This window comes from Larus michahellis, chromosome 6 (assembly GCF_964199755.1).
Source record: "Larus michahellis chromosome 6, bLarMic1.1, whole genome shotgun sequence".
NCBI classification, from domain to species: domain Eukaryota; kingdom Metazoa; phylum Chordata; class Aves; order Charadriiformes; family Laridae; genus Larus; species Larus michahellis.
Genome location: NC_133901.1, coordinates 49683748 through 49700146, shown reverse-complemented (window position 1 = coordinate 49700146; position 16399 = coordinate 49683748). Strand labels below are relative to the sequence as shown.

The 16399-nt window shown below is 36.5% G+C and overlaps 1 protein-coding gene across 5 annotated transcripts in view; it reads left to right on the top strand.

Annotated features, from left to right (window-relative positions):
* VCL (vinculin) overlaps positions 1-16399 on the top strand; it is a 60148-nt gene that overhangs the window by 23063 nt on the left and 20686 nt on the right. For 3 of the 5 annotated variants that reach the window (XM_074590924.1, XM_074590922.1, XM_074590925.1), the window contains exons 2-8: positions 743-813; positions 4710-4860; positions 6820-6928; positions 7788-7910; positions 8187-8347; positions 14160-14253; positions 15550-15697. In XM_074590924.1, coding sequence (XP_074447025.1) covers positions 743-813; positions 4710-4860; positions 6820-6928; positions 7788-7910; positions 8187-8347; positions 14160-14253; positions 15550-15697 — 857 coding nt within the window. The remainder of the gene's footprint in view (positions 1-742; positions 814-4709; positions 4861-6819; positions 6929-7787; positions 7911-8186; positions 8348-14159; positions 14254-15549; positions 15698-16399) is intronic. The other 2 variants (XM_074590923.1, XM_074590921.1) reach the window with 1 other exon arrangement.

Genomic DNA, 16399 nt, shown 5'->3' with positions numbered 1-16399 from the left:
AGAAGTGGCAAGTGCTGTGCATACTAGCACACTACAACTTCTGTCAAAGACCAGCAAATTTTTAAATCACGGATTTTCAGGGCTATCTTGTCTGGCTTGAGCAGGCCTGGCAGCTCTTAACACAAACTGGTGTCTGGGTTAAAGACCTTCTGCTTTGTGATGCCTTGCTGAATAGCTTATTCATCTGGAAAATACAGTGAACAAAGGAGCTGGAAATATTTTGTCAAGTTGGTGATCTCACAGTCCAGAGAGCCAGCTACCAATTATAAAGACTTCTATTGTATAACACAAGAGCTAGGGTATAGAAAACTCCAGATCTTACTCTATCTCTTTCTTTATTAGCTTCTGCATAATTATTTTTGCCTAAAGGATGGTGTGAATGTGGATGTGGGGTGTATTCTCAGTAATTAACTACATTTTTCTAATAGACTGGGTTGAATAGCAAAATGGGGGTAGGGTTTTTTTTTAACTTCAAACTTAATTTCTGACTTGTAGGGGTTAGGAGGGAGGGAAGCCTTCAGAGTTCAGTGATTAAGTTTTTACAACTAAGTCCCTATGTTGGCAGGAAGCAACATATGACTTCTAAATATGGTGATCTCAAAAACAGACACAGCAACAGTAAACCTAGTGAAAGGAATTTTCATTTGTACAAATAATTTTTTTGTTGATGTTTTGCTATTTGTTTTCATCTACGCTTTACAGTGAAATTCTGAATCTTAAGTGTGACTTCTTTCTCCTGCAGGTTGGAAAAGAGACTGTGCAGACAACAGAAGACCAGATCTTGAAAAGGGATATGCCACCAGCATTTATCAAGTAAACTCATTTTTTTGTAAATCTTTTATTGTAGGTACAGGAAACTTGTTCCAATGATAGATCATAATTACTTATGTCTGCTGTAGAGATTAGAAAATACTCTTATGTTTGAATAGCTCTTTGGGATCTTGAGGCTGACCTTCATCAGGAACGACCTTTCTGCCATCAGCGACCTTTCCTGTTACATACCTGTACATATCTAGGGTATTTCTTCCTTTAAAAATAAATTCAGTGTAATAATGGTGCTTACCTGTGTGCTGTTGTAGTTTTACCTAACAGTGTCAGAGATAATGTGTTCTCAATCTTTTCTATCAAATCGGTTGGTGGAAAAGTGTGAATTTGTGAGTATAGGCAGCTGATGCATGTGTAATTACCTGGAAATGTAAGATATTTGAAGAGCAATGGCTGACACTCTTAATTCCATGGCTCAGTGTCAAGGACAACTGACTTTCTCCTTCTGTTGCCTTAGGTCTTAAAAATAATGTATCACTTCTTGTTGTGGAATTGCCGAGCTTCTTACTGCCAACTGACAAACTTTCACCAAAGTGACTTTGCCCTACAAGCTACTGAATGTAGTGACTGCTTTATCAGTGTTGTCCAACATATACAGAATGATTGCATATTTTACTTTAGTCCCAAACACAAAACAGGCAGGTAGTCAACAGAGAAAGCATGAGTTATGTGGAGAAGATGGGAACTTGCACTTCTCTTCCTGTGCAAGAGCTTGATCAGGGCATTGCTTTGCACTAGTAGTTTATAAACCAACAATAGGGAGAGCTTCTTTGTATAGCAAGTAGTGTACTGCTAAAATTCTTTGTATAGGTTTGGAGGTTAATAGATAAGTACTTAGAGGAGTCCATTGTAGGTTATCAAATAGACAAACTGCAGGAAATCCCAAGAACTGCTAATAGCTGGGGGATGGGAGAGCGCCCAGAGGAAGTATGATAAATGCTTATCCTGTTCTTAACCTTCCTTAGGCATCTACTTGCAGCTACTTTTGGAGACAGGATACTGAGCTAAATGGGCCTTTGATACAAGCCACTACAGTATTTATTATGCTGTGTTCCTGGTGTGTGATCTTGTTTGGGTGTAGAGAGGTTTGATTTTTTTTTTTTTGAGGATAGAGTTTATGTGTTGAAATGAGACCAAAACTTTTTTCTTCTTGATGACTTGTATACAAATATGTAATTTGGATTGTGCTCATTTTCTGGGATGTGTAGAGTTTTTAGTTAATTTCCAGCTTCTTGTTCACCTAGACAAGTAAGGGATTAAGGAAAAGAAATTTTCTTAATTGCTATACTGCAACCAGTCTTTAATCAACACTTAGCAGATCGTGGAGACTTAAATAGTAAAATTTGCTGTATAAATGTGATAGAAGCACTGCTGAATAGTACCACTTTATGCTGCATGCAAGAACTTGTTCTGCAGCAATTCATGACTGCTTGAATTGTGATACAGTGAAAAATGGGAAACAAAGCTATCTGTCACAGTAAGGAAACCTACTTCACATAGTACTTGCTATCCTAGATGCACTGACATGAGTTTGGAATGTTCAACGGGCTTTATGAATGATAATCTATTGCATTTGTTGGTTTTTGTTAATCTTACATGCTAGTTCATTTTGTTATAAATTTATCAACAGTTCCTTGTTAACACTATGGAGCGTATTGTCACCGGTAACTGTGTTGTAGGGACAAGTGACAGTCACAGGTGAGCTGCCAAGAGAGTCTTACCTGTTCCTGCATTAAAGGTCAGAATTTGGATTTGGGAAGTGAAACAGGTTGTTTTTTTCTTTCTTGGGAGGAGGGGGTTTTTGTTTCTAAAGTGTTAGTTCATTGCTGTGAATATTTTTAGTGTTTGATTTTGTTGTGTGGTGGTTTTTGTTTTGTGGTTTGTGGTTTGTTGTTTTTTTTTTTTAAATTACAGTAATGGATTTACTTTTTTCCCCCAAATTCTAATCTTTTGTTTCCTAATATGCATGCTTTCTAAGGGATGGAGGGTGTCTGTTTTTTAAACACCACTCTGCTTTTTTTACATAGTGCACACTCCTGAAGTCTTTCAAATGCATTGGAAACTTTATACAAAATAGACATTGTACAAGTGAAATGCAAGTTTACCTTTCGGAAGTTCAACTCTAAAGAAAACTTTGAATCTTTAGAAACTTTAGTTTTGTTAATGATGGTAATTATGGGTAGTACACATTCACGTTAATTCCTTTGTTACAAATGAAAAAGCCAGCCTTGAGATAATCATTAGTATTAAACAGATGACCATGAAATTGAACTGTAGGAAATGAAGTATTTCTGAGTCCATAGCTCTGAGCTGGCTGAATGGGTGATTTGTTTAATCCTTTTCTTGGCAGAGTTGAAAAGAATAAATTTGAGAAGCAAGCACGGAAATCTAATTTAGCGAAGTCAGTTGACTTTGATAATGCAACTAAGTACATTGCATAGTAATGAGCAGACCATTCCCACTTTCTGCCTTGAAGTCCTGTATTTTCTTACCCGGTTATAAGTTACCACCCTCTGATGTGCTGAGCAGATGTCTCACTATGGAGCAGGTTATGGTAAGGTCAGCTGGCCCAATTCGATCTACTCTAGGGAGCCATTAGCTGAAAACTTTACTTTCTGAAAAAAGTATGTTTTCCTGTAATGAGTGTCTTATTTCCAGTATGGTTAAATTTAGATGTAATCATTAAGTTCTGCCATTTGTATTAACAAGGAATGTAGGGGAGAAAATGGTCTGTGTAACTTTCCAGTAGTACTTAACTGAAAGCATCATAAAAGAGTGTGTCCAAGTGGTCGGTAGAAAAAGGGCTATATGACAAACATGAAAAGGTTGCGATAAGAGATAATATTGCTGTAATAAAAGGGTTTGATGTTTGTTGGAACCTTGTGTAACTTGAATGAGCACATGGCACTCAGATGCATAGAGCCTTGTATCAGACTACACATATTTCTGTCAAAGAAACAGGAGAGAATGGAGGAAAGTCACAATCAGCATAGTCAATAACTACAGTTGTGAGTAGCATAGCTAACATGAAAGTGAAGTCTGAATTCTGTATTTCTCTAAGCTGTCATGAACTAATTACTGTGAGAGAACAGAACCGTAAACTTTTAAATGTTCTGGTTCTTGATATTTTAAAAATGTTGTGTTAAATGGCCTGATGGAACCTAATTTCAGAGCTCATTTGCTTATTGTAGTACCTTCTGTGTTACTGTTATTACATACTGTAATATCTTGCAGAACTTCCTTTCTGTTTAAGTGTGGAATTGCAAGCTGCATTTCAAATTCATACCTCATCATTAAATCTTGTGGCTATTTAAAATGCTATTTCTGTTGTGAGTGTTAGACTCTGAAGAGCTGGACAAGAGCTTCAACAAGCAGGGCAATCAGGGAATTTTGAATTTCTTAATACTATTCTTTTGTCTTAATGTGTAGCTATAATTTAATATTTATTAGTAGCAATTGCTTCTTGGATGACAATGCAAATACAAGGCTAATAAAGGTCAGCAATTACTTTGATTGTGAAGTCCTAAAAGAATAATTGTTTTATCCCCTCCCCTTGTTATTAAGAACGGAAGGTGTTTTGCCATGTTGGGACCTCTCCTTAATGACACTGTATTGACTGCTGTACGTGTGGTACTTCAAACATTCCCTACATTGGAAGATGGCATGACTTCTGAAAAAACTGTGTCATACAGTTGCTGGCTACTTTCTTGTTAAAATAAATACAATAAATACTCTTGCTTTTTAAATGATAAAGGTGTAGAACAATCAGTTTGCTTGCAGTGCTTTAAAATTAGTGAAGTTAAAAACAAATCCGGCATCTTCTCAAGTCTGTTGTCGTACAGACAGAAACTGATCAGCCTGTTTTGTCTGATGACTTTCCACAGGGTGGAGAATGCCTGCACCAAACTTGTTCGGGCAGCCCAGATGCTGCAAGCAGATCCTTATTCAGTACCAGCTCGTGACTATCTCATTGATGGATCAAGAGGCATCCTTTCTGGAACATCAGACTTACTTCTGACATTCGATGAAGCGGAGGTAGGAATCCCAACATGACTGACATAGGTATCTGCACAATAGTATTATTAATTCAAATATCCATCTAACTGAATTAGCTCATCTAAGCTATTGAGTAGATGAATATGGTTTTGATCATTCTAGCTTGATTTGAAGCATATTTTTCATTCCTTTCTGTCAGAAGGAGCTTAGGCTTATTGCTCTGTTTTGTTAAGAGCATCTTTTTATGACATAATGTTTAGGCGTTGCCTGTGATTATTCCTCAAAAAGGCCAGATCCCATCAACCCTGTCTTACATCTTGCTTGACACTTTTTTGTATTCCCTTCATCATATTCATTACCAATCCATATATTCTCTGTATCCCTTCACTGAAAAGCCCTAGGCTGCTTCCTAACCTGTCTGTCTGACTCATTAGCTGTGGCAATTTAATTGGCCTTGGGGCACAAGGGGTAATAAAAATTTTGACTGTCTGGTTAAACAGAAAATGTGTCCTGATAGATTTAACAGTTGCTACATTTTGGCTGCTGCACAAGCCAAAAAAAGTGGCTCAGATATGCTGTTTGTCCATCTTCAGATGGAGGGGAAAAAAAAAAGCCACAGTTGCAAGGAAACTTAAAAAGGAGGTTTTGAGTGTCTTACATTTGAGAATGTTTCTTTGTCACAAATCTTACTCCATGATCCTCTTTCTGTGAATGGTGAGGCTTGCTTGTTTATAAATAGCAAATGTCATGCTACTATGAGGAAATGAAGCTCACACTGTTAGAAGTGCTGATGTTAATTCTAAATTTTACCCATGCAATAATATGCTAATCTATGAAATTGTGCTAATCTTCCTACTGTTCTGAGTAGTCATGGCATCCTTGTCTCCCATTTAAGCAGCTCATGGTACTGTTAGCACATTCCTCTGAAATGGGGAGAATGCTATGGGATTTCTCCATGGCACTTGTGATTACACATTATTTTAAGTGGTTTTTAATAGATACTACAAAGTATTATAGGCCAGAATTTCAAGGAAGTTAATAACTTTTAATCTCCTTGCTTCCTGTGTTTAGGAAATGAATTGACTTCTGGGCAGTTAATGCTTTGTGGAACTATTCTGATAACTGCACGTTAACCAAAGAAAAATATTAGTCTGGAATGACTGACTTTTCACAAATACAAAACTTGGCATGTCTCTATCTTACTATGTTTAAAGATAAACTAATATTGGGACAAAACTGAAATGACTCTTAGAGGAAACTATGATCTGTTCTAGGGACTGAACACTGGATGTGGTTGCTACCAATTAAATGTTAATTAACTCATTCTTCAATGAGAGTTGTATGTGGTGTTGTCAGGAATAGTATGGTTCAGGAGGTTAGAAGATTAACTGACAGAGAACCCTGTTTTGGAATCAAATATGAACTGAAAAAGTTAAGCTGAGGCAGATGTCCAGAGGTAAAAAAAAAGTACAGTCTTCACAGATTTTTCTGGAAAGTTTAAGATGTTGGATCTACCTTTCCCAGTGGAATGCTGGATAATGTTTTATCCATATGTAGAGCTGCATGGTGGATAATATTTCCTCTGAAAGCTTGGAGTCTGCTTTCTATATAGTTTTGCTTTGTGATTTAAGTTAAACGTTTTTTATTGATGAAATTCCAATGAAAAACTTAAAGCATGCCAGCATACTTAAATGCACTTCCTTTCCTTATAACTTATTTTCTCAATGATATCCTTCATTTATCATACAAAGTGAAAAAAATAGAAGTAGGATTTTGCATTTCTGAGTAGTGTAATGCTGATTAAATATTGTCTTTGTCAATACAGCACTCCTGAGTAATAGCACGCTGGGTAGCTTAATCAGTATCCCAGACCTTTGTGATTGCCTGTATGTCATGTTAGCAAATGCTATACCTATTCTGTTCTAATAATAGGCTTGCATTTCTAATTCAGTTGTAACTTAGCTTCATCTAGTAAGTGATGGAACGTTCCTTTTTTAGGTCCGTAAAATCATCCGTGTCTGCAAAGGAATATTGGAGTATCTGACTGTGGCGGAAGTAGTAGAGACTATGGAAGATTTGGTGACATACACAAAGAATCTAGGGCCAGGTTTGATTTGCTACAGTCTATCATAAACTTACTAAGTATAGTCTTTTCCATTACCTTTTTTTCCCCCCCAGCACCTTTCTCACCCAAGTTTCGAAGCAGTTTCTTTGAAAGTGTCTGTTGGGAAGAGTTTTAAACTAGAGGGTGAATGATGACTATTTTCTGATTCACATTCTCTCTTAAGAATGCAGAAGAGTTAAGATACTGGTAAATGATATGTACTACACAGATGATATGTACTGTGCTTCTCCTACACTATGTTATATGAGGGAAGTAAGCACGAATTAGTAAAACAAACAGATTGAAAAAGCTGTGTAATTAAGCACTCACAGCCATAAAGTCCATTAAGCTGATAAAATGTGTAATTCTTTCCACACTTCTACAGGATTGAAATATTTCTAGCAGAACTGAAGTATAAATAGATACAGTTCTTGAACACTGATAGAACAAACTCTGTGAGGCAAACAAACAAACAAAACCCTGATGTTTTCTTTTTCTGCCGTTCACAATTAAGGCTTTGATCAAGTCTTAACAGAAAAGGAAAAAAAACCCTGTAAATTAGCTTCCAGAGTTCATGAGGTGACTTCATGTCCTAAAGCAGTCATTACAGGTTTTTTCCTATTTTATTGCTGGGATTTTAAATCAAGAATTTTGAGGATTACATTCTACTTTGCATAGTAGCTATGTTTTGAATCAGTGGCTTCTCAAGTAACAGCTGCTAATATAAAAATTAAGTTTTAAAGTTCAATATAGTTGTCATAAGTTATCACACTTTGTTCTTGTTTAAAAAGCTCAAATGTTGCAAATTAGACTTAATATTACGTTCCTTTGTTTATGACTGTTCAATTACTTTAATCTTTAGGAATGACAAAGATGGCCAAAATGATTGATGAGAGACAACAGGAATTAACGCATCAGGAACATAGGGTTATGCTGGTAAACTCCATGAATACTGTGAAGGAGCTATTGCCAGTACTTATTTCAGGTATTTTCAGCTTTAATTTTTCATACCACTCTGAATTGCTGTCTATTTTGAGCTGGCGTTCCAATGTCTTATGTTTATTAAAAATAACAGCCTTGACCTTGCTTCTGTACTGGTTGCAAATAACTGTGCTTCTTGTATTAAAACTACAGTCTCTTTGAGATAAAGTGGTCCATGCAAAATAAAATGGTCTACCGCTGTATTAATGCAATAGGAGGTCACCTTGAGCATTGATCCTATCTTGCATTTACCTTTTTCTAATCTATGGTATTTTTACAGCTATGAAGATTTTCGTAACCACGAAAAATTCTAAAAGTCAGGGAATAGAAGAGGCATTGAAAAATCGTAATTTCACAGTAGAGAAAATGAGTGCTGAGATAAATGAAATAATCCGTGTATTACAACTCACTTCCTGGGATGAAGATGCCTGGGCGAGCAAGGTATGTTTCACACCTACATTTGTATATAGAAGTCTAATTTTTATCTACCGTGTTCTACACTTTATAGCCTTGGGGTTTTGAGACTGTTGAAATATGTATTTGTGCATCACTTTTGTAACACTTTGTAATCACATTAAATAATCTCTTCAAGGTCAAAGAACACCTTCAGAGATGATTGTATTAATGTGTCTTTCAAAATTAGCTTTCTCTTAACAAGCTAAGCTAAAGGAGTGTAGCATTTGAAGGTGGCTCAGTGATACATAATCATATCAATTATGTTACATAATCATATTTGACAGAGGTTAGGTAAAAAGCTACCATTTTATACATTAAACTGGTCTTGTAGCTAGACATTCATAAGTGAGACTACCTGAGATTTTTCTCCTAGATACTACTAGAAAAGGTAGGCTGCTGTCATATTCCTTGTGCAAAAGGCCTGAAGTTGAGAACTTTGAGAATTTTTTGGGGGGGCCCTCCTTGAACGCTTCCTCCTTTCCCCCCTGCACCATTTTTAGTCTGGACGTGGGAGTAAATTTCAAGTCTTTGCCTTGTCTCAAAGAAATACATGTTAGATTTAACAGTCTTTCTGGATAAGTATGATGTCTGTGAAGCTGGCATACGGACAGCATTGGTTCCTTACAATTTGGTGTTAAGCTGTGCAAGTAACGGCAGCCGCTTACCTGGACTTAAGTGGTGCTCTTAAGTGATAGCCATGGAAGATACTGAAATGTCTAGCAGGCCATAAAGTAGGTCTGACAGACAGAATCGTAAAGTGTTATTGTGGGCTTACAAATAAATGTAACTGCATAACTCAAATTCCTGCCGATTTTTTTTGAGTACCTTGAAGTAAATTGCTGAAAGGATTTTTTTAAGGGTTAGTGCTATGAGCAACAAGTAACCGTAAATATATTTAAAGAAAATATTGAGATCTGAAGCCAGACTTATTAACAAATGAAATCTTGCAGAAAATCTAACATTGATGTAATCTAGGCATTAAAATCACTTTGGCCTATATTGTTTGGCACTTGACCCTTAGTTTGCCTTTTGAGTTATTTTGTCACTATCACTTCCTTATTATGACTACTTTATGCATCTTTGTTTTTGTTCTCCTGTTTCTTACCCTTTTCTCACCTTTAGAAGGTAAGCTTTCTTCCACACCCTCCACCTCTACCTTGTACTAAAACCAAAAAAGCATGTATGTGGGATTTTGTACTGTGTGCTGTGCAACTTCTTATTTGTGTGCCAGCTGTGACACCATACTTATGTATATACACACGGAAGTTTTAAAAGGATCTTAATAGCTCTGCCTAGCTCCATGTGGAATTGGCTGTCACTAAGAGAATGGTAATTGCAAGCTGAACTGCATTAAGACTGTCTTTCTGACTCTGATTAGAGTTAGCCCAAGGTTTTAGAGCACATTCTTGCTGAATGCTTTTGTGTTAATTTATGGTACTAGTCTCTGTAGCTACAAATAAAGGGTCCAGTCGTGCAGGAACAAGCTTTCTACGTGTCCAGAAAGCTTTCTTAAATCATGAATTTTATCCATTCCATAGTATTGCATCATCAGCCTTCCTTCAGTTCAACTGGTTTATGTTCTTAAGGTCTAGGCCTAAAACTTCAATTTTGTGTGTGCATTTTCTTTAATTATGTTTTATTTTTGGATTTAAGCATTCCTGTGTTTTACAAGATACAAATGCAGTTTTTTTTCATGGTAAAAAATGACTCTTGCAAAAAGTTGGCAATTTAGCCTTAGGAAGTTTTTACTTCTCTTGCTAGTGAGGCAGATTAATAAAGGATTTTATTAAGAAAATAGTTGGTGTATAGCAGTATTTCCAAATGGAAAATATTGGTCATTATGCATAATGCATAAATATGTTGTGTAGACTAGTATAATCAAAATATCATTCTGTTCTGAGCTGGGAACTTTACCTAACTGTATTTTGTCTTTTAAATTAAGGTACGCTGACAACTTGGAACTGTAGTGCTGGGCGTTAGCCAAACAGTTGTGACAAAGAATTTGAGTTGAAAAATGCAGAAGCAGGAGCTAGTTTGCCAATGGCCACATATTACAGACCTTTGCATGTATATCCATTAATGGTTGACTTACTCATTATTTTTCTGGAAGGGAGAGGGAGGAGCTGTTTATTTCTGCTTGAGATTACTGTTGCATGCATTTTGTGGTCAAGGGAAAGATATATTCCCCATGCTTTTTTGGAGCAAAGTAAGGTGTGTTTGGGGATGCACAGGCTTGGATTTTACCTGTGTAGTACATGCTGCTGTTGATGTTGGAGTCTATTTTATGTTTATTATTCTTTCTTGAATTGTTTGTATGTTGGAAGTATCACAAAATCTACCTAGAGATAGTGGAGACTCACCAAATGTATGGAGACAGAGTTGTAAGCTCTTTTGTGAACTATTTTGTTGGTCTTTCTGGACTCTGAAATGCACGTTACTGTTACTGGATTGAAATAATCCCTGCTCGCACCACCACTGGATTTTTTTAAAAATAGTATACTGATTTAGAATTGAAATACTGAGCAAATACTGATCTCTGACAAAATCTGGAAAACAATCTGTATTTATTTCTTCCATTCATATCTTTGTGCCTTTTTTCCTTGGACTTTACGTTTTACAGAGAAGTTTAGCTTTCTCTTGTATATTCTTAGTGTTTATTTTTAAATACATTTGAAGTAATACTCAATTCAAACATCTTCCACTTCCATAGAAATGGAGGGAGTTAAAAGTTGTAGGAAGCTGAAAAGTGTCTGGTATCCTGCAGGATTGAACCCTGGATGGTGACTAAGCTATCTACTGTGCCAGAAAGCTGGCTTTGCCTATTTCCTTCAACATTCCCTTCTTTGGTAATGAAATGCAGATATCGCTAGACTAGACCACTTTATTGAGCCAGAGGTTGTGTTTTATATTCAACAAGGGATTGTGTAGGATTTATTATGCTCCTTTTCAAAGCAGGGCCAATACCACCAGCTCCATGAATAATCTCAAAGTTCTTGGTAGTGGCAGAAGTGATGCATAAAGGTATCTTAAATAAGTGCTCATTTGCTTTATGAATTGATTTGCAAAAAGCCAACTTGCTCTTTTCCCTTCAGACAGTGTTGCCCTAGTTGTTTAACTTGATTAACTTGTTCATCCCTTCTCAAAAGGTAATAGTGCTGCTTTTGTTAATGAAATTCCTTTTGCCAACAGGGGAACTGTGGGGAGAGGAGGGAAAGAATAATTTCTTGCTGATAAAACTACTCTACATGAAACTTTTTTGCAGGATACAGCTGTAAGATTTTTTTTTTCTTGCTTGCAACTGATATTCTGCTGGCAAATCCTGAAGAGTAAAATTTTAAACATATTTAGCTGTTTAGAAAGGAACAAGGCATTTAAACAGCTACAGAAATCAGGAATACGAAGATACTTTCAAGCAGTAAGACCTTGAGCAAGTTGCTTTGTTTTGTTTAAATTGAATATTTCTACTTTTGTCGTCTTGCTTAATAGCCTGAATTTGGTGGATAAGTCCAGACATTTCAGGATTGCTACACCTTTGTCACTTGCCAAGTATCTGACACCAGACACAACTGTGGCAGAAATAAAAGCACAGTACCAACAAACTTAGTTAAAGATCTGGTTTAATTTCCTATTTAAAAATTACTCATGTCATTGCAATGAAAACTCCTTATCAGGCTAAAGCTGTGAGGGTTTCCTTGCTGTGGCAGTTTGAGCTGAGACAATGGGAAATAGTGCGTTTTTAGAGCAGTTGTCCTGGAACACTTCAACTGCTACACTAGGATTTCACCAGATTATTTTTTTAAATTGGAAAAGGGGACAGTATTTTGCAAACATGAGTGCAGAGCCACACAGGACAGCAAGATTTACACTGCAGAGCTATCCTGTTATTAGCCTTCATACGATAGGACAGATGGGTCCTGTTATTGCTTAGGTAGTGCTAGCATTACAAAATCATGAGTGTAAAAACTGAAATACCCTTGATTTTTCTCCCCTGATAGAAGACTTTTGATCGAGGCTTCTGTATAGTTTTGCTGAAACTGCAACTCTGCAGGCAGCTGAGACAACACAAAAGCCTGTGTCAGTAAAAAGGGAGGGGCAAAGGCAGTTTTCCCAGCACTCTCCTTTGCTCAGCTATCCCACACCTATCATCTCATCAACGTGCTAAGCAACAGCTGTTGCCTTTTTAAAAATTCAGTTAGTTCTTTGTTTCAAATTATTTATGGGTAGACAGGGCTGCAGTAGACCATTCATTCCAAAATAAAGTAGCTTCAGCCCATATATAAAACAATGGAAAACTGTAATACCTACCTTCACAGCTAGTAAGGTTTTTCTATGCATTTGAATACTGAAGTGATTATTTACTCGTCTCTTGTCATATATTAAATGCACAAGTCTCAAGCTATAGACAAGATGACTTCTTTTAAAAGAATGTGCCTGCCCCCCATCCCTAGCTGCATATCCTAATCCTACCCATTAGAAGTTTTCTCAAACAAGGCCTGTCCTAAGCTCTGAGACCCAGTTTGTAGATTTGAGAAACGATCACCCAGGTAAAAATGATTTTGCTTTTGGTGCCCTCTCTCAGGCTGTGATTCAAGAGCCCTTAAAAATATCCATCAGTGTTGCATGACCTTTCTTGGAGTTGGTTGCTGAATTCTGTTACAGCACCTTATGAATAGCTGATGGGCCAACATGCCTGAATAAAACTGGCTTAAATGCCAAAATGTTTACAGTGATATATGTTTGAGATTAAGCACACAGAATGAACAACTGCACAAAAATGTGGCAGTTCTTTAGTGTTGTCAGGACATCCCATGCTGTACCAGATACTGATCGTTGATGCTAGTAGGCTTCTCTTCATAAGAGTTGGGCATGGACGGTCCAATTCAGTTAATAGCATGAGAGCCAGGCTTCTTCTCGTCATCTGTATACTAATTGTGGGATGTTAGATACATTTCAAATTATTACATGTGTGGTAAAAAGCTATTTTGGCTTTCCCCCAACTTTTTGCTTAAGGTACTTGTTACTTTTTTCACTGTCTTTTTGCATAAGATAGAAAACTTCTGGCCTCTAGTGGAGAGATGACACATGAACAATTAACAGAGTATGCAGAGAAATGAGAACTGGATGGTTTTATCTCCTCTAGTCAAAGAGGTGTTGGATAATCGCAGCATAACAGTCAAAGCAGCAGCTTCTCTGATGCTCCTGGCAGAGAAGTTCTGAGTTTAAAACCACCACATGTGAATACGTGTTGTCTCCAAAGATGTTAAACTCCATGTTTGAGAATTCCAGGAATTAGCTGGCAGTCTGGTTTTCTGCAAATAGCAGCTGTTTGACTTTAAGCAGTGGAGCAGGTGAAAAATGCAGATGTGCAACTTCTTACACAGAAGTAACTAGTAAAATTCACTGGCCAATTTCCATTTTTGAGAAGTTTAATCTCATTGTTAAAACTCTTCTATGTGCCCTGCTCTACATTAAGGAAAAAAAATGGAACTAACTCCAAGATGTATGCTTATTATAGCTCTGACTTTAGAAATTAAAACACTAGTAAATAAAGGAATAGAAAAATCACTAAAATTGCATGCATATTTTCTGCATTTTGAGTGAAATGAAAATGTCTGTCTTAATTGGAAACAAATGATTATGATCTGCTAGTTTGAAAATGGGTTTTGAGCTGCTTATATGGGTGTGTTCTGTAAGTAGACTGTGCTCTATAGAACTTCTGTCTGCTTTGGCTGTGTTGATTATTTGTGCTTTGATTTTTTTTTTTTTTGAGAATCATTTTGGTGGTTTCTCTTTTGTAAAGGATACTGAAGCCATGAAAAGAGCATTAGCCTTAATAGATTCAAAGATGAACCAGGCAAAAGGTTGGCTGAGAGATCCAAATGCACCTCCAGGTAATATTAAAAAAAAAAAAAACAGCACGAAGTATTTTGATTTTTAAAGGTCTGAATAATTCTGTTGTGTAAGACAAAACTGCCTTTAAGTATTAATAACCCATATGTAGCGGATCATTCAGAAGGAGCCTGTATTTATTCCTTTCTTTAGATACTGGAGATTGAACAAGTTGTGTCTAATGACCTGGAAAGCTTTGCTTCTTTTCAGTTGTCTAAATAACAAACTCCGTATAATACATGTGGTTTTTTTCATTGTGTTACACTAGTAAAAACAAAAAGCTATAAAGTGCATTGAGCCGTATTTAACTGTAGTCATTGCTAATACTTAAAATTCCTCCTTCTGTATTTTCAATTTTGTATACCTTCAGACTTGCCTAGCAGTAATCTTTAGGCATTTTTCTTTCCGTCTTGACATAAATTTAACATGAAAATCTGCCATAAATACTGTAACTATAATCACCTTTACTTATATAGAGCTTTTGCCTTTGTATGCATCATTAAAATAAATAAAACCAGGTAGAAGCCTGTTCCATTTAGGCTTTGAAAGACCTTATCTAAAATACTTCCTCTGAAATTGAAGCCAAAATAATACAGTTGTAGAAGTTGGAAGTGAATTGTTATCATCTGTGGAGCTACTGCTTATACTGCTTCTGACCTCATTCCCCTTGCCACCATCAATTCCAGAAACCTCAAAGTTTTTTTCCAACTGAGTTTGAAAGGTTTTTTTTCTGTCATTGACACTGACAACTAATGAAATAAATTATTAAACATTTAGTAGGTAAGGACAAATGCAAAGATGGTTGTAGAACTCGCTGCAAATCAGATTTTACTGCGTACAACTTTTTGAGACAATTTCAGTATTATAATCTCATGGTGGAACCAGTATTTGCAGGAGGATGGGATCGACGTGGGTTGCAAGTAAAAGGAATGTTGTTCTGGCATCTTCTTCAGCCAAAATCAAACCAGATTTGCAACTGGCTGAAGTAAAGGCTACATGAATCTTGCCATGTTGCTCTTTCCCTTCTTAGCCTGAATTACAGATTCTGTAAATGAAGTATTTATAGAAATGAATCTATGATAACAGACTGACTAAATGACTTGAAATACATGGCACGTGACGCGTATTGTTTTGGAAATAGTCCTATGATAACTATCATATTTGGTGTATATCTCATACTTTTTGATAAATTTATTTTCATGTCTGAACCTAATGCAGTTAATGTGGTGGGACACGATGAGACTACCAGTTTACTCAAGCACGTCTTGTTTGTTTTACTAACTGACTCTGCATCTTAGGGGATGCTGGTGAGCAAGCAATAAGGCAGATCCTTGATGAAGCTGGAAAAGCAGGAGAACTGTGTGCCGGCAAAGAACGCAGAGAGATTCTGGGAACATGCAAAACTCTGGGCCAGATGACTGATCAACTGGCTGACCTCAGAGCTAGGTAAATCTATTACTTTTCATGGACAATTTTCCAGTACTATTAAACGGCTTTTCTGAACTTTCAGTTGTGTCGCTTCCTAATCTGTAGGAGAGCAGGCCAGTAGCTGTATTTTGCCTTTTTTACTTCAATCTCTTCTGATAAGAATAATATGTTTTATTGTGTGAAATCTTAATTATATAACATGATGAACAAAATTGCTCTAGTAGATAATGTGGAGTTGTTTTAATGTCAAACACAACCTTCCTCTAAATTAGGGAGAAATGGAATTTTAAACTCTGCTGTTAACTCTGCTCTCCAAAGAGGATATACCCCAATGACTGTAAGGTACATGAATGCTCTATTTTTTAGGTGTGTATAGAGATGTTAGACCACAAGTAGTTGTTTATCAGTCACTGATATATTATACTGAATGTCATGGGCATTTCTTGCAAAGAGTTTTATTTAACCAGAGCCCTTTATCAGTCTTCTGCCTCCTCATTATAAATTGGTTATTCTTCACAATGGTGTCTTGGATTTAAGGGGTTCTGGTTTTAGACAGCAGATGAGTCTCTTTAAATTTTCTATAGTTTCTTGATGTTAGGTATTATGGCCTTTTGTTCTTTTCCCAGGAAGTAAGAAGTATGATATTTCTTTGTGAAGGCATAAAGATGATGAGCTAAGAAATAACTATTCCATGTAGTTTGAATGCTATAACTCAGTTTC